The sequence below is a fragment of the Microchirus variegatus genome (assembly GCF_963457635.1).
Source record: "Microchirus variegatus genome assembly, chromosome: 5".
Taxonomy (NCBI): domain Eukaryota; kingdom Metazoa; phylum Chordata; class Actinopteri; order Pleuronectiformes; family Soleidae; genus Microchirus; species Microchirus variegatus.
In genome coordinates, this window is record NC_139806.1 from 14,477,191 (window position 1) to 14,502,437 (window position 25,247).

The 25,247-nt window shown below is 39.6% G+C and overlaps 4 protein-coding genes across 4 annotated transcripts; 3 read left to right on the forward strand and 1 right to left on the reverse strand.

Moving 5' to 3' along the window:
- Window positions 1-442: 442 nt before the first annotated feature.
- On the forward strand, window positions 443-4,519 carry LOC310927699 (uncharacterized protein). Its single transcript, XM_083890071.1, has 7 exons — window positions 443-506; window positions 1,366-1,466; window positions 2,074-2,102; window positions 2,197-2,269; window positions 3,435-3,569; window positions 3,645-3,742; window positions 3,834-4,519. The coding sequence occupies exons 2-7, from the start codon at window positions 1,373-1,375 to the stop codon at window positions 4,200-4,202; spliced, it is 798 nt and encodes a 265-aa protein (XP_083746197.1). The 5' UTR covers window positions 443-506; window positions 1,366-1,372; the 3' UTR covers window positions 4,203-4,519.
- Window positions 4,520-4,943: 424 nt separating this feature from the next.
- Window positions 4,944-8,193, reverse strand: sf3a2 (splicing factor 3a, subunit 2). Its single transcript, XM_083889500.1, has 8 exons — window positions 8,158-8,193; window positions 7,177-7,476; window positions 7,045-7,091; window positions 6,753-6,862; window positions 6,622-6,671; window positions 5,511-5,651; window positions 5,367-5,435; window positions 4,944-5,269 (listed from the first exon to the last, which is right to left on the reverse strand). The coding sequence occupies exons 2-8, from the start codon at window positions 7,372-7,374 to the stop codon at window positions 5,027-5,029; spliced, it is 858 nt and encodes a 285-aa protein (XP_083745626.1). The 5' UTR covers window positions 7,375-7,476; window positions 8,158-8,193; the 3' UTR covers window positions 4,944-5,026.
- A 1,021-nt stretch (window positions 8,194-9,214) lies between these two features.
- Window positions 9,215-12,795, forward strand: plekhj1 (pleckstrin homology domain containing, family J member 1; the record flags this gene model as incomplete). The annotated part of the gene is made up of 6 exons (XM_083889879.1): window positions 9,215-9,308; window positions 9,466-9,533; window positions 9,617-9,683; window positions 10,272-10,362; window positions 11,222-11,285; window positions 11,943-12,795. 6 exons carry the CDS (start codon window positions 9,215-9,217, stop codon window positions 12,033-12,035), a joined length of 477 nt encoding a protein of 158 aa, XP_083746005.1. The 3' UTR covers window positions 12,036-12,795.
- A 1,263-nt stretch (window positions 12,796-14,058) lies between these two features.
- Window positions 14,059-20,426, forward strand: fzr1a (fizzy/cell division cycle 20 related 1a). The gene is made up of 14 exons (XM_083890258.1): window positions 14,059-14,180; window positions 15,336-15,409; window positions 15,827-15,955; window positions 16,119-16,182; window positions 16,498-16,628; window positions 16,715-16,800; window positions 16,902-17,085; window positions 17,286-17,351; window positions 17,594-17,696; window positions 17,846-18,030; window positions 18,127-18,360; window positions 18,487-18,591; window positions 18,966-19,058; window positions 19,237-20,426. Exons 2-14 carry the CDS (start codon window positions 15,341-15,343, stop codon window positions 19,276-19,278), a joined length of 1,491 nt encoding a protein of 496 aa, XP_083746384.1. The 5' UTR covers window positions 14,059-14,180; window positions 15,336-15,340; the 3' UTR covers window positions 19,279-20,426.
- Window positions 20,427-25,247: the final 4,821 nt, after the last annotated feature.

A 25,247-nucleotide genomic window follows, 5' to 3' on the forward strand; every position in this document is an offset into this window, starting at 1 on the left:
CCAAGTACAGGAGCGCTCTCTGCTGGTGAAATACAAAACACATAGAGGGTCAAAAAAGACAAAGAGGGTACAAGCATTTAAAATCTAAAGAATTTGAGATTTCTGACACGTTTTATACATTCTCTTTACATTAATCTGTGTTACATTATATAGTTGAAAGATTGTAGAATGTATACAAGAAGATTTTCAGCTAAAGTATTTCCTTTATCAAGTTTTTTTTTTGTATGATTTTGGTGTTCCAGTCCATTTTTGAGCAGGTTAGTTTATCCCAGCTTGGTCGAACCTGTGTTGACAGCTGCATGGTGCATTGTAAAGTCAATGCTGCCTCAATTAACAGCACTGACTGACATTCACTGCTTTCTGTTTTTTTTTTCTCCTCCTGCGACACCTGTGCTTGGCTGTCACACAGCTCAGAGCAAGACTCTGCTGCCATCGTTGTAGAGGAACAACGGACTGTTTGACAAAGGATCTTAACTCTGCCCAGGGAATCCTCAATGTGGAAGCAGGTAGGTCAAGTTATTTCAATCAGGGCCAAAGGTTATTTTTCATCACAGTTGAGCCTAGTGAGTAATTGGTTAAACAAGTAACATCGGGGATTTTTAATTTTTGTGTGTTTGTATGGACTGTGTATCCACCTGTCTCTCCAGTGGCTTTGCTTCACCTATTTATAGCTGCTAGGACATTAGCTGCATGTCCATTTAGAAATGTCATGTAAGACATAAGGGCCTCGTTGTATTCACGCGCAAATGTGAAGGTCAATAATCTGCTTCGGTTTTATTTATAAATTGGAGACGCTCACATTTTACTATGTATAAGTTTGTAAAGAAGTGTTTTTTTTCTGTTGTACAAAGAAGAATGATGAGCACAGTGGTCCCTCAGAACCAAAGAAGCCTCAGATGAGGGTTAGGGCCAAATTTACATTAAAACAGAAACAATGACCTCGGTTAGTTCCATCAAGATCAGGGATCTTTTTCTCAAGTTCATACTCGTATAAAACACTTGCACATAGACAACCTGGACTCTAAAATCTCCAATAGGGTTTACTCAGTTTCGAGGCTGAAAAATAACACAGGGAATTATTAGTTATAAGTATCAGCTGCCAAATATGTAAATCATTTTTTAAACCAAAGATAACGGTCAAATCAGAATGCAAAGATTATGACCTTCCACTTTAAAGCAGACGTGAGTGATGACAATTCACCTTAGAATAGATTACATTTGTAATGATACCAACAATACGTGAGCTGAACTGGCCTATGAATTCATATTTGTGTGATGCTGTGTACAAGTCTTAAACTGCTGAATCATTCTAAAAGCAGTATTGGTCCGACTTCATCTTTAACCCCCCCCCCCCTCCCCTTTCAGGAAAGGAATGGAAGAAAGCTATGAGACATTTGAGGAGGAGTTGGGACCACGAAGAGCAGATCCTCCTCCACTGAAGCCTGTTCGACAGATTTGCAGACCAGGTGGCGACAGATAAACACACACACACACACACACACACACACTTACAATCTCAAATGTCTGCATATAAAAGCCCTCACTGTCAATTGCACATACTTATATTGTGGAAATCTATAAATACTTGAGTATTATCACAGGCAGCCACTGAAATACGACTCCTGGTCAAAGCAACAAAGTGATAATGCACCTCAGCTGTGTTGGATGAATGTTGGTGTACAGATCATGTGTTCACCCACACCTCTTCTACGGAACACTGAGAAGTAAAGCCATCTTTACTTATGATATTTAAAGGGTTTTTTATATTGATGATCACCTGATTTGTAAAATGTCTTTTTTATATATATTATTTGGTCATACTGGTAGTACTAAAAATCATTGTATGGTCTTTTGTGGTGCTTAAAACATGCAGTTAAGGACTAATTAGCGAAAGCAGCCTTACTAACATAGAAGATTAAGTTGAAAAGCATATTAAACATTACCTTGTGTTCAGTGATTATGTTTTCTGAAAGGGCATAAACACATGTGGACAGACAGATACCAGATTGTGGATATTTGTTTATGATTTATGATAATTTTTCCCCTCGGTAAATATCCATCTGTCTGTTTCAGAAATGTACACTACAAGAAAAACCAGAGAGGTTGGTGGAAAAAAGAACCCATGCGATCATATTCTCACTGCTCATATTCCTAATTATGTCTTTTGTTCAAAGCAAAACATTGTTCTCAAAACAGGAAATGGCTCCAGTTCCACAGCACACGAGAGCAGAAGCCAGGACTTTAAGAGAACCCAGCTTCCCCAGAGCAAGTGAGACATTCCCATTCTTCTCTGCAACCCCAGTCAACCATTAGATTTCCCCGGAAAATAAAACATTATGGTAACATTGACCCACATTTGGTTAACTACCACAATTACAAAACATTACAAAAAAAAACAAGCTGCTGGATTGTCTAAAACAACAGGTGTCAAACTCAAGGCCCGGGGGACAAATGTGTGTTGACCATAAACTACATTTACCACAATGCATGGCGATTGTATTACCATGAAGTCACGGCATCCCGCCACTAGATTGCAGTGTAACTTTGTATACGCATCATGCGACGAATGAAATTGAGATTGAAATATCCACACATGATCCCAAAATATCCAGGAAGAGAAAGATTGATGCAGATGGAAGGCAGTTTCAAGAAAGATGGGAAGGCGAATACGTGTTTGTGCTTAAAGGAGAAAAAACGCTATGTCTTTTGTGTTATGAGGCGGTGTCGGTCGTCAAAGAGTACAGTTTACGCCATTTACGGCATTTTGACACCAAACAAGGAGCCAAGTATGCTAAAGTTAGCCTTCAAGAAAAACAACACATTGTCAAAGAATTAAAAGGCAAACTTCGATGGGTTAAAACAAAAAAAACATAACAAAAAAGTTTGGTTATGGCTTTTTCTGAGGGTGTGTTTACATTTAGTTACATTTATTCTGTCTTACAGTTACATCTGGCCCTTTGAGGGCAACCATTATGCTGATGTGGTCCTCAGTGAAAATGAGTTCAACACCCCAGGTCTAAAAGATAGTAGTAGGAATAGTACGCCCTACAGCCATCAACTTATTCAAATTAAATGATTAAAATAACAGGTGAACAAAAAGAACTGGGCCCAAAATCACGCCCAAAATGTAATCACGTGTTCCTTGTCCCATTGCCGACATTTCCTGAAAATGTGTCCAAATCTGTCCGTGACTTTTCAAGTTATGTTTCTGACAGACAGACAGACAAGGTCAATAATTAACTTAGGGTTAGGGCAAAGCCTAAACAATGGTTTCCCCATGTCTCTTCTCTATACTGGTGATAGCGTTAACAGACAGGACAGGGACAGGTTTTCATTCTCACCAATCTCTCTGCATGACATAGAGATGTTTGAGAATATGCTTCTTTCCCTGTACCTGTCACTCATTTCATTCTCTTTTACAACATCTTCCTCAGCATCTTTACACAAAACCTTGTCCAGCCAAAACTTGACTCAGATTGAAACGCCATGGGAAAACGTCACACTGAACAGATGTCTGTTTGTGGCCATTACCATCCTCGTGCTCACTTCTGGCTTCCAGAAGCTTCAAGGTGAACAAACACTGACGCAAAAATTCGGCACACAGATATGGTATACCTGTAAATTATCTGTTTGATTAACAACAGAAACCATGCGTGGTCAGAGGTTAGTGGAGGAGGAAGAAGAACGTGGGCTAACAGTGAGACGGACAAGCACACTGCGTCACAGAGGACAACCAGCAGAAGTACGTTTGTATTGGCTTTTTATCACTATGTTATTAAAAGAACTTAAGTTGTAAATTTCATGTTGTTGACCACACATCATGTCTTCACCAGCCTCAGACTTCTCTGTGGGAAGTCATGTTTTGGTGGCTGCCAGACCTTGATGACGAAGACAATGAGGAGGATGAAGAGGGTGACGATGGAAAAGCCAAAGCGCGAAGGTCAAAGAAAGGAGCAACAGGACGGACATCAAGAGGTTTCCATAACAAGCCGCTGCTAGACAGAAATCTCATGAAGCGGAGAGATGGGAAATTAAAGGACAGGAGGGCTAAGAAAGCCATGAATGAAGAAAACAAGGTTAAAACTGAAAAAGATAAAAACCAGGACCTGGAAGAAGATGAAGATCAAGGCAATGAGGAGATGCCAGAAAAGAAGAAAAATATGAAGGAAATGAAACAGAAGAAACAAACTCATACTGGATGAGTTGATTGTTTTTTCTGCAGACACAAGTTCATTTTCTAAAGACTTTCTCCTCTAAAGCTTTCAAATAGCAGAATTAAGACTCAGATCATTTGTGCTCTCAGTTAAATGCACACTATCTTTGTGTCTGTAGTCCTTTTTAGTCTCTTTCTTATCAGGAGTTCCAGTTTACTCAGCTGTTGGCGGTGTCAAAACAGACCTAGTTTGGACAGAAATAATAATTTAGTCATTTTGACCCCCACCTGAGAACTGCTTCAAGTTGACTGGTCAAAGTGTCTTTATCAATTCTTGCTGTCGTTCTAAACTTTAAGGTCCAGTGTGTGCCATTTTTAAGGTTTTATGCATTAACTAATATAGGTGGAAACAGCCAGGAGAGGGAGGAGAATGGAACATTTTACTTTTGTGGTAGTTGCAATCTGAAGTCTCACCATTAGTGTCTGTAATGTTTGTTTTGAAGTAAATGACCCGCTCACACAATCACTGATGTGTCGATAAATCTTTGTGTGGTCTTTAAAGAAACACCTCAAAAATGAATGTGTTTTTCTCCACAGTATTTAATTACAAAAACAGACTCTTAAAAGATCTGAATCAAGCATTTATACAAAACAGTAGAGCCACCGTTATACTGTTGAAATAACAGCCTGCTCCACTTTTACATAAACCAATGTACATAATTCTACTAGATGTGAGTTTTACACATTAACTGAATAGATAAAATCAAATGTACCAGATCTGTATCTAAAATTAGATGGAGATAGTGGACCGGCAGGACAGTGTGAGAGCTGATGATGAAAAAAAAACAAAAAAACATTCACACTGATAGATTATCAGTTAACTGAAAGTACATCAGGAGGTGGTGGCCTCATTGGCATTGGAGGCATGGGCATTTGTGGGGCACCAGGTGGGAGAGGGGGAATATTCATCCCTCCTGGTGGGGGAGGAGGCATATCATTTAGGTGAGATCCAGGTCCGCTCATTAGAGGCGGAGGCCGCTTCACACCTGCAGGAGGTACTGGCCCAGTGGACTGGGTTATAGCTTTCTCCATTTTGAAGTGAAACTGCAGGAAAAACTGGCAGAAAAAGCAACAACAGGAAAATTTAGTTAAATCACGTTTCCTCAAAATCAAATACATACATTTCTTTGTGGCAGAAAGCTGCTTTGAGTACCTGTTTTGTTTCTCTGTTCCAATGGGTCCAAAAGCGGTTTTCTGCCTTATCAATTTCTCTACTGGGGACCTAAGAGACCAAAAGTGTTGATGTCACAAGAAAAAAATTACCAAAATCACAGAAACAAGTGTAGTTTCCACTCACCTTGAAGGCGATCGTCTCGTATGGCTCAGCAGCAAGCAGCAGGTACTGCCAGCGACGGTCAGGTGGCTCAATGCGCTGCTCATAAGCAGACATGAAACGGTGCCTGGGCCCAATTCCTTCTGCAATCTCTGGATAGTCAATCTAATGGACAAAGTACATTGCAGAGTCAATTCTTCTGTTCCTGTCACAACTGTCACCAACTGTGATATTTTTAAACATACACAGTACACAAAATCACATCACAAGCTTATGCAGGCAACAATGAACTACATAGCAGTAGGTCGTGAAGACAAGAGTTTTTTTTTTTAAGACATGACAAACAGTAGCGGAACACAGGGTATATGCAGGAATACTGAAGTTAATTTCAATATCTTTTTAGGACTTTTTCCAAGACCTTATTATAGAAACTTATCGCCACTTCAAGCTGTCATCAGCAACACATATTAAACATTTCTCGTTCGCAATAACATCTACAGAGCTCGACCATACAAAGGAACTCATAAGCTGGAAAGGAACAAAGCTCGTAAGAATAAATTAAACCAAAGGCAAGGTTTATTAAAATAAACAACACTTTGACTCAAGTATTCACGATTTTTGGTTTACTTCGTGCGATTCTGTAAATTAATTTGCACCAGGAGGAGTGCGTTCACTGTCGCAAGAGGCGTAAACATCACATGTACACGCGGCTCCGAGGCGATCATGCAGGGCGAGCATTCCTGCGCATCGTTGTTTTTAACAAACACGGAGAGGGAAAATAAATACCTTGATGCATTCTTTTTGCAGTCAAAATCTAAGGACAAAATTGAATACCTCGTGAAATCCCAAATAAGACTTTTGAATACTAAGGGCCTTAATTTTACCAACATTGATTTATCAACTTTCAGCCCTGTTTTATCAAGGAAAAAAAAGTTTACACCAAACAAAACCAACCGTGTCATTTTTAAATATACACACAAAATCACATCACAAACATGACATGGAAAAGAATGGAGACAATGGAGCTAAAATAAGTTTCTTTAAGAAGAACCTTTAGACTACAAATTGTAAGAATATTTTTACAACAATAAACCAACTGTTTTACAGATTTTAAAGATTCCGAACAACCACATACCTGGAAAAGTAAAGACTGCTGTCCAGTTTCAGGGTCTCTCTGTTTGGTGACTTTAAGACAAGAACAAATATGGACATTAAACACATTGTATATACAGTGATATTTCTGTCCGAATGGAGTAAATAATTTACCTTTGTATCCTGGTCGACCAATTTTGACAAACTTCTTGACCTCAACTTTGACTTTGGCTGGAGCTGGCTGAGCAGGTGCTTCCTTTGCCTCTTTGGCTGCTCTCCGTGCTCTGACACAAACAAAGCATTCAGTTAATCAACACAATGGAAGCATTCCATTTGATTTTTTTTCACAATCGCAATAAACATGCAAAAACCTAAGAGGAACATAACTACATCAGTATAAGGGGAACTACAATATGTGTAATTTCCATGTGTAAAAAATTACAGTAAAAATAAGATGTGGACTTACAAGTTGGTCTGATGTTTCTTTCCTTGTGTGTGGGCCAAGTAACTGCCCTGCAACATGAAGGAGTTGTTAGTAATTATTGAAACACCAGAAATGTAAGATAATTTAGCAAAGTTTCACTGTGCGTCTCGTCACCTCGTTGTTGTGAAGTGTCAGACAAAGCTTGCACTCATATGATCCCAAATGATTCTTCATAAAATATGGATCTTTGTTGATGTCAATCGTCTCCAGGGCCAGCTGACGTAACCGCTCTCGTCGGTCGCGGTTACTCTCGGAGGCAGAGGCGACACCGCCGCTCCCCGTCTTCCCTCCAGCTCGATGTTGGAAATCCATCTTTGTAAGGCGATGGACTCAAGACACACCAACAAAACTTCACCCGAGTGCCCGTCAAAACTAGTGCGTGTGCTTCACGTAAACCACTCTTGAAAGTGGAAACTGGAAAGACATAAAGCAAACACTGTTGCTAAGCGGATATAACAATATATTCCTAAAATAAAGCTGGAGGTACATGGGCATTGGTACTCTTAAATCAGCTAAACAAATCATTGTCTTTATTGCTCATAAACACACTCCTGGTATAGTCTTAACCCCACACACATCCACTGCATCACACGGTCAACATTTAGAACAGGTACACTTTATAAACAGAACATTAATGCAGCTCGCTACAATGTGTGTGTATGTATACACACACACACACACAGTAAATGTGGGTATAGTTCTTGATGCTAGCTTGCAACTAAACTTAAGGCAAGTGATGCAAAAAGACAGATAGTGAAGTTAATAAACACTTATTAACCGAACTTTACCGTAACAAATGATCATATTTAACAGTAACGAAAGTTAGTAATTATTGCTACAACACAAAGGCATCACATTTAAGAAAAGGTCTATTTAGCTGCGGTATGTTAGCCGAGGCTTTACGGTAAGGCTAATGCTAAGCTAACTGTGTTACTGGGTACGAATGAATGGATTTCACAGAGAGGAATGATCATACAGCGACTAAACCGCAGTAAGTGTTGCTATATCTGATAGCGGGTTGATTTATTACATGAGAAAACTCGAAGTATACACGAGGAGAGTGTTTTATAGGCCTGCTTTGTTCAAAACACTCACCAAGTCCGGTCCACACTCCACAACGCAAAGCTCACGCCAAAGCAAACTCCGACAGCGCATGCCCAAATAGTTTATTTTCATCGTTGGTTTTCAGCACTTTGGCGCTTTACCGCTGTCTCCTGGATTGGAGCGGTATTACACGTCTCAGCAATGTACAGTCAATGTAGTAACTGTGCCATATTGTATGTTACAAAAAACACAAAGACAATTGTGTTTGTGTAACGATTTTCACTACATTTAGCAAGAATTAATAACTCAAATTGGAAATGCTCCCTAGTTTTTAAAAGTGAATAGACACATTCAATATTATTAATAACATAAACAAGACAACTTTTCTTTTGAATGATATAGAATTAGTGTTATGGACTACTAAAAAATTAATTTTACGATTTGAATATGAAATGAATAACAATCTCTTTTGCATGGGATATTTACCTAGTCTGAGGACAAAAGGGCAGGTACTTGAGCATCAATCATCTGGGGTCAATCTTTACACTGTGTGAAATAGCTCACTCGTTTATAATGTGTTTAGTTAAATAGTTCAATTTTTTTCTCTTTCTTTATCTGATCTAATGGATCTTTACTAAACAAATAAGCAACTAAACCTTCACTCTGCGGTAATTTCTGTCTCTGTGTAAGTTCTCTGTCTATTTGAGGTATTTTTCTGTGCATGCTGGTTGTTTGGATCGTCAGAAAGTCCTGTAAACAAACGCTCTTGCCCAGGGGCAGTGGGGAGAATTAGGGTTTTTACACTCGCGTTTTCCTCCTACTTTGTCCCTCACCGGCCGCCGTCCTGCTAGTAGTGAGGTGTGTCAATGGAAGCCGAGAGCGAGCACCGTTGTATGTCCGGTGTGTAACGTGAAGGACAGGTCCGACTCTGCCGTGTTCGCTCGTCTGCGGAAATGAATAACCACTTTTCGAGAGCAGAGAATAACGAAAGCTTGACGTTTGCGACTTAAACGGTGAGACTGTTGTTATGTTCCGGGTCGCGGGAGCGTCTCCCCTGTAGCCTATACGGTGTGTCTGTGGTCAGGCTGTTGTCACGTCAGTGACCGTGATGCGTTTTAACGAGAAGGAGCTGGCTTCTTTGAGCCGTCAGCCGTCAGTGATGGCAGCTGAGCTGGGGATGCGAGGACACAAGAAAGGAGACGGTAACTGTTTATGACACACATTCATGTCACACACTTTCACTTTCTCTGAGCGTGACGAAACGCAACAGTTCGTTTTAGCTTTGAAAACAGTGTTTGCGTTTTCCACTGACTGCTAACTGACTCTGGTCCATGTCCGTTTACTTTGGTTTGTACATAGTTATTAAAAGGAGGCTGGTGAAACTCGTCGTCAACTTTCTCTTCTACTTCCGGACTGATGAAGAGGAGGTGAAAATAAATGCACATCATCGACCTTTTTTTTAACAACCTCTCAAATTTGCATCTGAATAAAGTTATCCTTTGTTTGTCAGCCAATCGGAGCACTGCTGTTGGAGCAGTGCCGAGTGGAAAGAGAGGAGAGCCAGAGCTTCTCCATCAGTGAGACACACACACACACACACACACACACACACACACACACACACACACACACACACACACACATACATACATACATGTCGCATTCTCTGTGTGAACAGGCATAGTCCCTATCCTCCCTATCCCCTTACCCTAACCTTAACCATCTCAACTACATTCCTAACATAAAACCAGGTCTTACCCCTCAAAAAGCCTGTTAAAATTCTGTGGACCAGCAAAAATGTCCTCACAGAGATAGGTTTTCACAGTGGTTAGTTTCAAGTTTTGACCGTAGCACTATCACATCTAATTTTTAGACCTTGTCCTAAATATCCATCTAAAGGACCATGCAATCCTACAGTTCACATCACTCATCCACCCCAAAGAGAGTCAGAGCATCTCTTCCCCTTTACATGAACATGTGAAACAAAAGTGTTGGTCTGAAGTGAGGGAAATGGGAATGGGCTGATCTTCCATGTTTGTTTAGTACACTGTTATAGCACTAAGCAGCAAAAGAGAAGCATATTAAAGTGCGATATACTGTATCTTATAATGTCTGTGCATTTGCATGATAGATTTCCAGTTAACTCTTCTTTTATTTCATCTCAGCATTCCTTGATGAAGCAGAAAGGAAGTATTTGTTCGAGTGTGATTCAGAGCAACAGTGTGGAGAATGGGTCGACTCCATTATCAAAGCCAGGTAATTCTGACTCATAAATACTGATTTTCATCTCAAACCTGCACAATTATGTCCATAGAAGCTCCTAAAGACTCTTTTCGAAAACATTCTCCAGCTAGCTTCCCTGTCTAATCTGCAAGTAAATCACAGCAGGAGAAACTAGATAATCCATAGCGAGTGAAAGGGCACGTGTCTTTCCTCCTGTATACTGAAGCCAGGCTCCACCCTCTCACCTGGATCTGATTTTCTCATTATCTCTCCCAGCTAATGTCCTGCTGCATTTGTCATATGTGCATCCATGTGTTATTATCATCAGTATTATATGTATCATTACTGAATTATTAATTTCAGGACATGATATAAACAGAAAAAGACTAGTAAAAGATAAGGGAAATATTCCTGAGGTTGATAAACCAACAGTCATTATGGGTTTTCATATTTAATTGGTTTAGTTTAGGTAACTGTCAGAAAATATCTGCAGCTGTTCTGATGATCATAATCAGAATTAATTTCAGTCAGTAAAATGCCTTGTCATTAAGTCTAGGATGGTAAAAAAAAACGCTTGAACTAAGTTCATAGACAATGACAATTATTGTTATTTTCAGCCGTAGAAAGATATGGAGGGAAAACTAAAACACTTCCATTAAACAGTAGCCAACCACAGCCCATGTTAAGAACCTATGTGTTGTCTGGATGCTTTATGTGCAGTGTTGTTTGTGGCTTTTGCAGATCCAAATCTCAATTAAGATGCAGTTTTAACACACTACTTTAGTGAGACTTACAAGGAATGGTCTACATTGCAGATTCAGATTTATTGGTGGCATATTTATGTTTATGTTTTCTGACAGATGTCAAATTAATTTCTTCTCTTCTCTTGCAGTTATGAGTTCATGAGGAAAAATCTCATATTTTATCGAACTGAAATCCACAGGCTCACTGGCAAGGTGAGGCCGCACACAGCAGCATGTCATTGCACTAACTACTACACAGATGGAGTCTCTGTCTGGCTATGCTTCCACAGTATTATCTGTTTCAGTGTAAGATAAATTGACAGAGGCAGATTTAGTTTGTTGTTTTTTTTTTTGTTGCAGAACGCCAAGATGTAGTAATATTCACAAATCTACAGTTCAAAGCTTTTTCAATGAAGCCTCTAATAAAACCCGTCTTTCATTAATCTAGTATATCAGGGTGATCCACAGACACCAGTCAAAGCTGTTCATTAACAGATTAAATGTTTAAGAGATTATTCTTTTTATCAATTTCTGAAATAAGCACACACTGTAGAGCTACAATTTTCACTCCTTTTTCACAAAATAATTATCTACTCATTTTTTTTTTTCAGTCTGACACCTGCCTTATTTTTAGACATGCAAATATATTTCCAACATGTACTGTACATCAGTGAAAATGTGCTCATATAATTTACATACTGTATAATGATAGGGCCAGGAGTCTAAAGGTTCTCAAACCTCAGCAAATCAAACTCAATCTTCAAAGCTGTTAGCTGCTGTTAAACAAACAATGATGTCTAACATTTTATGACAGAGAATTTGTTTTGTACTCACCAACCATTTGTTTCTTACTGACTTTATCCTCTACAGGACCCCCTGGAGCAGTATGGAATATCGGATGAAACACGCTTCCAGGTCAGCAATGGGCTGCAATCGATGCCTGGAGAAACCTCCTCACTGTAGACCAGCATCCTGCCATTCCAAAAATCCACTCCATGCTCATCTGAAAGCCATCATTCATACAGAGACTTTTAGATTTTCACTGCTTTGTCGTGTTGCTTCCAACGTACATTATGCAGATTTAACTGCTGGATATCCAAGGCCATCTTCTACTACTTCTGCTGTGTCACTGTCAGTTATTCCAGGTAATGCAAGGCTTTAGATTAAGAGGCAACAGTCTTATTGTTGGTTTAAGGGACTTAATACTTAAACATCTCCTCTCAAGGCCTTTGCCTTAGCTAATCATTTAAAAAAGTATATATTTTACAATATAATTGTGAGCACCACTGATTGTACATGTGTTGTTGAAATGCAGCTGTGACTTTCTTTTAGGGTTATTATAGATTTTAGCATCACTGGTAAACAAGCAACGGTTCAGGATATATGAACACTTAATCAAGTGAGTGCACACTGTAACAGAAGTGTGCGGCCAACTGAGAAAACCTGGGCAGTATTTACTGTCTTATTTGAACTTCATGAGCCATTTAACCTGTTTAGTTGAGCCACTAATTTTTATTTGTTGCTTGTGAGAAAAGAGTTGGCCCATTTTTTTTTTTTTTATGATATATTTGCACATATTTTACTGGTGTTTTAGGGTTTCTTTTAAAATAGAATTCCAATAATTTACTTGAATGCTGTAGCTTTTCTGTGGCACTTTGAATCTGATTCTTTTCGCTAAGCTGTGGGACCATGTTGGGAAACAAGATTCTTGAAATAAATTTGAAAATATTACACAAGCTTCTTCGTCAATGTAGCGTAATGGTGAGTGTCGACCACATTTCCATATAGGCCATTGTTGTGTCTTGCAACTTGGTCAAATGTGTAGTTAACCAGTCAGGAGTCGAACCACAAACAGACATGTCACTGAATGTGTCTACAGTTTTAAAACCTTTTGCACATACACTGTTTATTCTGTTTTTGCATAATCTCAGACTTTGTTTCAAAGTTTTTTTTTAAACTAATAAAGTCATTTGAATGATATTGCAAATGTTTGCCGTGTGCTTTCTGTTTATTAGAATGGAGTGTGGAGCGCAGAGTTGTACATAGCATAGTGTCAGCAGATTTTCTCAAATAACTTTGGTTGTTTGGTTGTCTCTTTTGACCAAAACAAGAAACCACTAAATGGGTGGGTGATGAAATTTACATCACACGGACCACATCTGACCTCTGTGAATAAGTATATGCCGAAAGTATGACCCAGGCCTAAGGAGACCCCCATCTTCCTGCCAAAGGTATGAAAATCAAAATAATAATAATAATAACAATAATAATAATAATTTCAGGGATTGTATTGCACTGAGTGAACTGAGTGAATTAGTAATGCCATGCCAAGTATTTAATTTGTAGCAGCAGAAAAATTGGTTGGTTGCCGAATGCTCACAACAGATAATCAGTAGAACTGATTGTTACTGTTTGCACCAGAATGAAAACATTAGATTTCAAAATGCTAGTTCCCAGGTGCACCTTGTATGTGTCTCATAGGCTTAATATCAGAGCTATACCAGGAAGGCCCATGGTTGCGGGGTCAAATAAATTAGCAAATCTGAATCAGTTGATAAAGTAAAGGAGAAACTGATCAAAGATGAGGATAAAAATGAGTAAATATAGAATGTATATTTATATAAGCTGTTACCCTCTAAGGTCTGCATAACAAGACCCAAATTACACAAACATATTTGTGAAGGACACTGTATTGAATTCCATTATTTGAACAGTCTAACCAAAGCCAAACTACAACCATAACCACATCTTAAATCCGACTTTAATCAGAGTCGAGGTTCTTATTAGAACAACACTTTGATACTAGTAACAAAAAAACACGTTGAAACATAAACACACTCCTAATAAACACGTTTTTCTGGTTCATCGTGAACGAATACCTGCGATTCCGTGCGAGAGAGAGAAAGAGACACGTTCCCTTAGCAACGCAAAATGTGTGATTCAAAAATAGTGACGTCACGCCCTTCCCGTGGTGCTTTGCGAGCCCAGCTTGAGCCATCGGCTAAAGAAAACAATACATATCCTACATGCTCAATTTTTAAGGAGTAAAAGAACATAAAACTGAACCATTTCACCTGAAACTGACGCGGCGAGTACACAAAGTTCACGGTACGTGGCGCCAAGAGCGTATCGTTGCACATAATACGTTAATACACGCGTAGTTGGTGAACAAATAATGTTGCTAACGCATTAGCCGGGCAGCTAGCTTATCTTACGCTGGGTTCGTCAGCTGAGCTAACGTTAGCATTAGCTTAACTGCAGGAAATTTGTAATGTTTTGTTTATACCTTTGAGTTGAAACCTATGATGTTGTTATAAGTGTGATCATATCAAAGCAATAACGATATATGGTTGTCTCGTGTTTATTTTAGGAGGGCTTTCTTGAAGTGACTGTAAAGTTTGTTAATGTCTTCCACAATAATGTCATTGTCATCAACTCAATGACTGCTAATTTACACGTCACCTGATTAATGTACCACAAATGCTCCCATAATGAAATCAAAGGAATCTCTGTTTTCCATCAGGTTGCTTATTGTTAATCGTTTTGTCGCGATGCATTCAGTTTACTGTCCTTGAAATAACTGCCGATATAATAATACTGTTGATTTACAAATAACTGCCGACAAATACAATGTATAGTCCAGTCACGTTGTAAGTTAATAATCAAGCCAAATGACCAACATTTACAGGTTCTTGCTTCTGAGTTGTAACACAGCTTGTCTTTGTTTTCTCTTGTTAACAGCAAGTTATTTGAAACATCACAACTGATATTGTATGGACAGTATAATAAGCAGATGGACTTAATTTAAATAGTAACGTAATTTGTTGATATTTTACATTACTTGCAGACCAACTAAATATCCAGAAGTTAGGATGTAGGGTTATCTCTATTTTATCTGTGACATCTGATATATCCAATCAAAACCTGGCAAATAATTAAGTTAAGAATGGATTTTGAATACATTATTCTGGGAGTGTAGATGGCCTAAGGGAGAAATTATCAGATTTTGGTGTTTACCTGGTATGGATCTGGCTCTCTCTTTTTTCTTTTTTTTTTAAACCAATAGCGAACCTTGCATGAAAAATATTTTCATTAAAAACTCAGCTAGTACTTCTTTAAATAAATCATAAAAAATGTGTCTTTGATACAGCATAGTTTGGTTGAAATACAAGTGTACTGATCCTGTGGGATTGACAGGGTTTGTGTTGTCTGAGTGCTCTCTGGTTTTAGGATTGTGCTGATCAATTTTACCATGTTTTTCAGGCATCATGGATCAGGACTATGAGTGCAGGCTGCTCAGACAGATCAACATTCAAAATGAGAATGCAAGCCCCATAGTGAGTAAACAATGCAGTCCTTGTGTATTAACAAATGCTATTTTCTTTTCAAAATTAAAAACATAAATTGCTGGCTGGGCAAAGGAAAATAATCTTGATTGTATCATGATAATGACAGCAGCCCCTCCCAGAGAGGATCAATGACTGTAGAGGGTGTTAGTCATTTGCTGACAGAATAAAGGCTTTAACAGGGCAGTCCTTCTTTTTACAGTTCCGTTACTGTTGAGTGACAAGAGCTTACCAGCCAAATGACTAGGTTTTGTGATTGTTGCTTCTTCTTGTTAACACCTCTCACAAACACACCATCTGCCACCTTATCTCCCTGTTTTGTCAACTCATTTTCAAATAACTGTCCAAAGCTTGTTTGTGTTTGGCCCCCAGTCAGAAAATGCTGTCTCCTTCTTCTCCCCTCTGTAGAAAGCTGTAGGTGCCATGCGAGCGCTGACACCCTCCAGCTCCCCTCTATCCTCCCCTAGCAAACACGGCGATCGCTTCATTCCCTCCCGTGCTGGAGCCAACTGGAGTGTCAACTTCCACCGCATCAATGTGAGTCTGTTGCAAACACCCAGGGCTTTACTGTCTTTTCTACCAAAAGAACAGTGTTCTCAGGGTGGAAGTGTTGACCATTGCTTCCAAGCAACCATTATGTATTTGTATTTTCTATTATAAATAAAACTGATTGTGAATGATTATTCATTTGTTTTGACAGGAAATTGAAAAATCACACAATCAAAATAGGAAAACCAAAGATGGAACAACAGACAGTAACAAAGGTAATCAATCAACCTTCCTAGATTAGAGCTTGGGCAAATACATATAATATAACATATTGTCTCTCTTGATAATGTTGTTGGTGTACAAGCACAATTTGCTTTTTAGAGAATGGCTTTTAGAGTTCTGTGTTATTTATTTATTTATATTTGAAGATATCTTCATCTGCTCCACTATTTTGACCTGGTCAGACTCATGCAAACTAGAGATTAGATTTGATAAAGGAACCAAGAAATTGCAAAGGGAGCACAGTGTTTGAACGTAATAATTTCAACAACCTGGTTTGATTTCCACTCCGTCTCCTCCTCTTTCTCCAGCGGATGGCCTGGCTTACTCAGCTCTGCTGAAGAACGAGCTGCTCGGAGCAGGTATTGAAAAAGTCCAGGACCCACAGTCAGAAGATCGCCGTCTACAGCCATCGACTCCTGCAAAGAGGAGCCTTTTTAGTGTAAGAACTGTTCACCTGTAACTTTGAATATAATATTTGTTTGTGTTTTTGTGAATAATCAAAATCATCTGTTTTGTGTTTTATAGTACTCAGTCAGTACAAAGAGAGCACTGCCAGAAGAGGATGGAAATACAGTATCTCCATATTCTCTATCACCTGTCAGCAGCAACAGGTAATTAGCTGATCCAGGTACTCATCAAGTCTCAGCTTTTATATTATGAGGGAAGGAAACATAATCATGTATCTCTGCCTATTTTGTGTTGTGTATCGCAGCCAGAAGCTGCTACGATCTCCGAGGAAACCTACACGCAAAATATCTAAAATCCCTTTCAAAGTTCTGGATGCTCCGGAGCTGCAGGATGACTTCTACCTCAACCTAGTGGACTGGTCCTCTTTGAATGTGCTTAGTGTTGGACTGGGTACCTGTGTTTATCTTTGGAGTGCCTGCACCAGCCAGGTGTGTGTCATCTAATCAAATTTAGAAAAGCAAAGCAACAAAGATGTCTATTAACTAACAGCTCATTTAAATTGTACTTTTTCTTTCTGTGATTAATGTTTGTGATTTTAGAGTGCCACTCTTACTCTTTGTGTGTCATACTCAATAACTGACAGAGGCTTAGAATGTAATTAATAACTTTTCTCCCTCGATTTCTTTAGGTGACACGTCTGTGTGATCTTTCTGTAGAAGGAGATTCAGTCACATCAGTAGGCTGGTCAGAGAGGGTGAGTTTTTCCACTTGTCTTTTTCATAGTGACAAACGGCTGTAAGGTCACATTAGCAAAAAAGAATTACACACATAACCTCTGTGAAGGAGTCACTAACTAATTATACACAGAATAATTATGCTTCATGTGTTTTGGAGAGGGTTAATTTAAAGGTGCCTGTAATCAGTTCATGGATTTTGTGAGCTCCCTTTCTTGTGTTTTCCACGAATCAAGTGTAATATTATGGTGTCTATTTTCAGGGTAACCTGGTGGCAGTGGGTACTCATAAAGGCTATGTACAGATCTGGGATGCAGCAGCAGGGAAGAAGCTGTCTGTACTTGAGGGACACACAGCCAGAGTGGGTGAGTTGAAAGAGTCCGTAGACATGGAGACAGTGACAATTGCACTTTGCCTTTGTTTGCATTGTTTTTTTTCCCACACCTCTGAAACACACATCTCTCATTCATGGTCAGTGAATCATCGCTGTTTGAATCTGTGTTTCACTCTTCAGGTGCATTGGCATGGAATGCAGACCAGCTGTCATCGGGGAGTCGTGATCGAGTGATCCTGCAGCGAGACATTAGAGCCCCTCCCCTCCAGTCTGAGCGCCGTCTCCAAGGACACCGACAAGAAGTCTGTGGGCTCAAGTGGAGCACAGACCACCAGCTTCTAGCTTCCGGTGGAAATGATAACAAGGTACACAGACACCGTCTCCTCTGTACCTGACACTTTTTCATAAATGACCACAAACTTATTTCCATACCTCCTCCAATTTTGTTCTGCTGTCTGCAGCTGCTTGTTTGGAACCACTCCAGTGTCCTCCCCGTGCAGCAGTACACGGAGCACTTGGCTGCAGTGAAGGCCATTGCCTGGTCTCCTCACCAGCACGGTCTGCTGGCCTCAGGAGGGGGCACCGCCGACCGCTGCATCCGCTTTTGGAACACTCTGACGGGCCAGCCGCTGCAGTGCACCGACACCGGCTCTCAAGTCTGCAACCTGGCCTGGTCCAAGCACACTAACGAACTGGTGAGTCACCTGATCCTGACAGTTCTGAAACAGAGAATGTGGAATTGGATTCAGATGAGAAGGTTAGATCTGTGTCTGTTACTGCTCATATTGAAAATGTTTCTTTTTTTAATTATTTTCCTGCAGGTCAGCACTCATGGTTATTCCCAGAACCAGATCTTGGTGTGGAAGTATCCATCTCTCACTCAAGTGGCCAAACTCACAGGACATTCGTACAGAGTTCTGTACCTGGTCAGTATACTGCGTACTGTGTGTTTATACTGTAGCTGTCTGTTTGTCCTATTGTTGTAACGGTAAACTAAGACTATTTTTGCTCCTGAGCTGCATATTTACATTACTGTGCAAACATCTTAGGCCACCATCCAATTTTTTGTTTTAGCAATGCCTTAATGACCATACAGTTGAACTATTTCTCAATCACTTCATTCGAACGCATCTAGGAAATACAGGAAATGGGTATGCAGTTTTAAAATAACCAAACATAAAGTTCCCTACTGTCCTTGGTGAAGGGAGGGGGGCGAGCCACACACAAGGAGGGTGTTAAAAGAAAACGGCAATTATATACAGGAAAAAATACTCCGTGTTTAATAATGACTTCTGTGCAGGCCATGTCACCTGATGGAGAGGCCATTGTGACGGGGGCTGGAGATGAAACCCTTCGGTTCTGGAACGTCTTCAGCAAAATGAGATCCACTAAGGTATTTTTTACCCTGTTTTGTTTCTTGTAAGAGGTCTATTTTGAATGATCTCCCTTCTCTGTTTCTAACAAGCCCTCATTTGAATTTCAAAGACTAAAAGAAAGTGTAAAACTATATAAACAGTAGAATTATCTATCTGATACCCTCTTACCCTCTTCTGTCTCCCTCCCTCCCTCAGGAATCTGTGTCAGTGCTGAACCTCTTCACAAGGATCCGGTAGTGATCACGCCCCCCTGTACTCTGAGGGAATGAAACCGGGAATAGGAATTTACCTTTGCATGTATCGAGCTGTAAATTGTCCTCTTCTTTGAGCATTCACCTCAGCAGTCTACAGAGGAGCTCCCCTCCATTGCCCTTAGTTCACCGAGTCAAGTTGTATTGCTGGAGTTTGGACGAGCAGGAGAGATGAACAGTCTGTGTGTCGAGGGCAGAAGACATAATATTCAGTACGTGCAGTATTCCACCTCCTCCCTGGAAAATGACAGAGACACTTTCTCCTCCCAACAGACCACACATCTCTGACGACGAGGAGCATTTGGGAGTTATTTCCCAGTGTGATTGTTTTGTTTACAGACTGACGTTGCGAATACCTGCCAAATATTGAGTTTTTTTTCTTTTTAACTGTCTATTTATTTTTATTTAGTTTTTTTTATGTTTTAACTCATATTCTTACCCGAGTGTTTGTTTCTGGCTGGTAGATGGTAGATTCCCCTTTTGCTTGTAACGGCAGTTTTCGGTCAGTGTGTGTGTGTGTTTGTGTGTGTTTTCAATCCAGGCTTGTCTTTTTGTATTTTACTGACTCATCCACACTGAGAGCATATAATGTAAAACTGTGCCATTTTCAAGACATGAAAAAGGTTGGATGAATGGGCCTGATATCTTTTTTTATAGATATGACCTTAAGTTCATTTTACTCTGAGTGATTTGAAGCAGCATCAGCAAATATCATTTGTCAGGAACAGACTCATGGATGTTTTTCACTGGTCTTATATCACCCTCTTACAAGATGGAGAATTAGGTGAAGAAGAAAAAACTATTTTGGTTCACAAGTGTAGCATCTGCTAAAATATTCAAGCTATGGGCACTTGTCATTTGCTACTTCAGATCATTTCTGTGTTGATCAGTCATGTTATTTTTTTTTAAAAGGGTAACAATTTGCATAATTTCTCCCAGTTTTAATCTTTGGTTTCCCCCCGTATGAATGTTTGAGTCTGCTGGCGTGCCACATTTAAATGAATGGTATTTATTTGTGTTGTGAAAGCTTCTTGTACAGAGGTTGGGTGTTTGTTTGCTGATGTTGTCCAAGGGGAAGGCGATGAAAAACTCTGTGGAAATTTACTTTAGCGCCACTTAAACATTTAAGACAATGCTGCCAACTTGAGTTACAGAAAGAATGTTTAAAAATGAGAAAAAAAATATTTCTGTACTTAAAAATAATCAACAATTAAAAGACCATATCTTGTACTTACTGTTGTTGCAGTTGTTTGTCCCATTATAGAGAGGAGATCAAGTCTGTTGTGAAACAATGAAAAAAATCAAGTTGTTATAATAGCAATGGGTTTCATCCATTTACACAAAGCATACCTCATGTATTTATTTCTTTAAAAAAAACATTGAGCTGTTCAGAAAAAGTAACCCAGCATGATGATCTCCCTCATGTCCTGTGTTTTCAAATGATAACTGAAACAATTTTCAGTTAGATCAGTTATTTTTTACCTTAAAGTCTAGACATCCTTTAATGGTAAGGTATACATGAAAGATTCTGTTGTTTTTCCACCTACACATCTGAGCATTCTTCATTTTAATACTCCAGACTAACAGACATCTTAGCTTCTAATGCATAATATTATCATGCTGGGAAAAATAACTAGGTAGGAGATGCATTTAAAGAAATAACATGACATCTTAGAAAGGTGTTGAGTCACCATTAGCTGCCGTAACAGCTTCAGTTCACCATGTCAAGGTGTTTGAAGCTTTACTGGAGAGATGTATAGTCCAAACTTGTATAAATAATATCCCTTTAGTGTTTTGATGTGGTTTTAAAAATATCAGACAAAAGATTTCAAAATATTCTCACTCAGTTAGTGCCTGTAAAAGCTACTGTACTAAAATATAGCCTGCATATTTGTTACATATTGTACAGAATCATTTAATTTGCCACCTGTCTGAATTGGCTTTTGTGTCCTGTCCAAATCCAAAGTGAACACCAGAGGGAGCCCTCCTGTGAGCTGATTTAAAAATACAACTGCTACCACACTTACGCAATCAACAACTATCATGTCAAAAAAAAAATCTGATTTTAAAGAGTAAATCCCATGTCAGTCGCCGATGTTACCGGCTGTGAGGAAGGTCAAACCTCCCCGACAGACAGTGAACATCCCTGCAAGCACTTTCAGCACCACGTTTGTTTGCATGAAGGGAAAAGATTTTGAAAAGCACACACAGCACAGAATCCTGTGGCTTCACCTTGTTCCCTGGAAGTCTGTAAATATTTTTCATATTCCCAGTCCGTCCCACGCAGGCATAATTTTGACCCAGAGCATGAAAAATAACAATGTTCACCACCTCCCAAAGCTCCCACTCGTCTGCTTGTGCCCTGTGGCCTAACCAAACTCACTCTTACACATTTAAGCAGCAATGTTTTGTTTTTTTAACAACATGAACAACAACTGGAGGGTCTAAATACATGAAAAATAGGGCATCTTGCATCATTTGGCTCCTGTGTTCCTACTAAACCTTACAAAAGATATTCAACTGAAGACCATTCACAAGGAAAAGACGGGCAACTGTTAATTGTGTGACCTAAAAAACCCTAATTTTTTTTTTTTTTTCTTCTCTGTGATGAAGATCAGATACTATAGGTTTTAAGTGCAGCCTCTACAAACATAGGAGGAACCGGAGCCTTTCTCCCCTTCAGAGTCCATTATAATGTCATCTCAACAACATGTGTAGTCCATTATCGTGATGAGATAAATCATCTGAATGGAGGACATTCAACACTGTCTCCCAGCTCATCTGGGGGCTCTCGGTGGGCAGATGTTAACATTAAGCCCTGAAAGCAGAAGGGGCGAACAGAGGGGGGATCGCTAATATGCATAATCCTACCTCCTGACGTTTCCATCAAGAGGCACAGAGTGTGATGTTCGTTACACAACTAAAGCCTCACAACACAGAGAGCAGGATCTTCCCCCAGGTTCCTCGCTAAGCCCGACTCTTAAGTTGCATTGACAACCAGCCTGTGAGGATATCAAAGGAACACGGCCTTTGTGATAAGTAATAGTTGCAGCCACCCAGGCTCCCGTTTGGTCATTTCTGTTATAAAGGGAAGGCCGAGTCATTCATGTGCCTTATTTACAAACAGGCAGCAGTCGCTCACTGCTGCGGCAACTTTGCATTCATAAATGAGTATGGGGTGTTTTTCCACAGCCTGTAAACTGTAACGACCCCGTCATCTAGCAGGTGTCAGAGAAGATGCTATGATTTAAATAGCTTCCTGGGGGTGGGGGTGCAGCGGAGGGTGGGCTCACACAACAACATACACATATAAAGGTGGCTGATTGATATATATATATATATATACATGTATACGTGACACTGACAGCAGTGGGAAACAGTTCTGTCTGTCGTCGCTCTTGTGTAGGAAATGAATTTGAGAGTGTCCTTAAATTAACCTCTGCTGTAATGAGGTATTGATTCATATAAATGAAGTACATTTGAGTTTTATTTAGTTAATGATACAGCTTTGCAAATAAGAACAGCATTCAGTTTCACTCAATGCCCTATAGATGTTAGGATTCTTCTTCAATATGTCTGCACACATCGAGCTTCTAACGCTCAATATTATCACACTGGGAAGAATAACTAGGTTGGAGACACATGTAAAGGAAGGACATGACATGAGGTGTCTTTAAAAAACGTGTTGGGCCACCATGAGCTGCCATAAGCTTCAGTTCTCCTTTGTCCAAGTCTCACTTGAGAGATACATATTCCAAACTGCATAACAGCCAGTGGGTTTATTATGATGTTTTCATATTGTGAATTTACATAATAAGGATGTTTAGAGACATCGTTCATAAGGCAGATGCCTTAATTGTTGACAAAGCAAAGTGTCTAAATGCATAAATAGTCAATAAATATTGGTATTGAGGGATCTGAATGAGGCAAACTATCCAATGTGTATGAATAACTCTTTTAGGGCAGGCACATCAGCTTATAAGATAATGTTGTATTAGTCCCACGATACCCCACTTGAAATTTATAGCAAGAAACTACAGGTAAGATATAGTCAGCATGCATGAGGAAACTGAGTCACACTCAGGGAATGAATTTGATGTCATTAACCTTGTTCTTTCTTTCCCTAGTTTGTGTCTTTCCTTCCTGTCTTCCCTCTCTCTCCTTCCCTCCCTCCCTCTCTCTCTCTGTCCTCATCTTGCAGGTTGCAGGATCCAGATCCAGTTTGGAGGCTATTACTATTATTATTATCATTCATATCATATCATATCATATCATATCATATCATATCATATCATCACCATTGTTATTATGCTATCATTAAAGTTGATATTGCTATATATATATATTTTTTTTTTATTATTTTTTTTTTTTTTTTTATAAATCAACAATCTGTGCTGCTGCTTGTATACATGTTCTAGTTCAAGAAGTCATCACCGTCTTTTTAATTTTCCCTCTCACCCCAACCGGTCTAGGCAGATGGCCGCACACCTCTGAGTCTGGTTCTGTCTGTTTGAGTCAGTTCTTCCTGATAAATGGGAGGGTTTGTTTGTTTTTCCTCTCCACTGACGCCTAGTGCTTTGCTCATGGTTTGAACTGTTGGGTTTCTCTTCTCTCTATTATACTGTAAAGGTTTCTGTCGTACTATGTGCAGTGCCATGAGATAATGTATGTTGTGATTTGGCGCTACAAAAGTAAAAATCAAGTGAATTGAAATATGAATAAATACATCCATAAAAAAACACAAAATACTTCCAATAATAGAACATTTCCAATTTAAACAGTATTTAACAGAAACATGGACATAACGTGTACAATGTAAATAGCGTAGATTACGTGTGAGTTTTTTTTTTTCAGCGCACAGCCTTTATGTGTACTGTTTATAACATTTGACTACTGTTGTTTCCACTGTAAAATAAGTAGACGCTTAATGTAACTCGTCCAGCTTTAATTGAATTCCATGTGAGCTCTTAACTATAGTGTCAGGCACGGGTGCACAGGTGAAGTCTGTGGGGATGCCTGATTTCAATTGAGCGTGTGTGTAGGTTTTTTTCTTTTTAAATCACTTTTGAGGGGGAGTGGGGCTGCTATATGGTATAAAACTGCACAAATCCTTTGCTTTAAAAATCAAAAACTGTAGAATATATCTTTTCATTTAAATAGCAACCCAGGTATTTTCCACCCCCCACCCCCTCAGCCTCCATATATGTAATCCATATTATGCATGCTTAACCTTCATATAATGTAATTTAGCTGCTGCTTTGGGCCGCACCCTTAACAAGGTCTGAGGAGGGAAAAGATGGACGTCAATTGGCTTCCTCTCGCAGTCGTCACCCGACACAGACCCCGCCTCCTCCTCCTTGTCTTCTCCCCGAGCAGCAGACGTATATATATAAACACACGGTCCCTTCTTCCTCCAGCCTACCCAGTAACATCACCAAAACCATTACGTGGAGCAGTGATGGGAGGGCGCGTGCACACACGCACACACACACACAGAGACTCCGACTGTGGCTGCTTTCAGTGGGAAAAACCAACAAGAGAGGGAGAGAAAAGGCTGCTGCATCATCACCTGTTGTTCCTGTCGATTGATGGTGAGTCCATCACTTGTGCTGAGGATGATTATTTTGCAGGATATTCATATATATGTTCTCATCGTTGTTATTAGGACAGTTTGTGCAAATACACACAATTAAAACGAAAGGGGCGGGGGAAAAAAAACATAAAACTGACTTTAGAAATAATAATAATTTAAAGGGAAATTCAATTTCTCTTGCTGCCTCGCCTAAAGGTGGTGGTCGTGGTGATGGAGGGGAATGTTTATCATGTCATGTTGCCGTGATTTGTGTAAGAAGAAGAAGAAGAAGAAGAAGAGAGAAAAATGAACTGAGCTGACTGTAGGTCGGGAGCAGCGTCGCTGCAGATGACACATGTGGCTTTTAGTGGGTGTAATTTTTG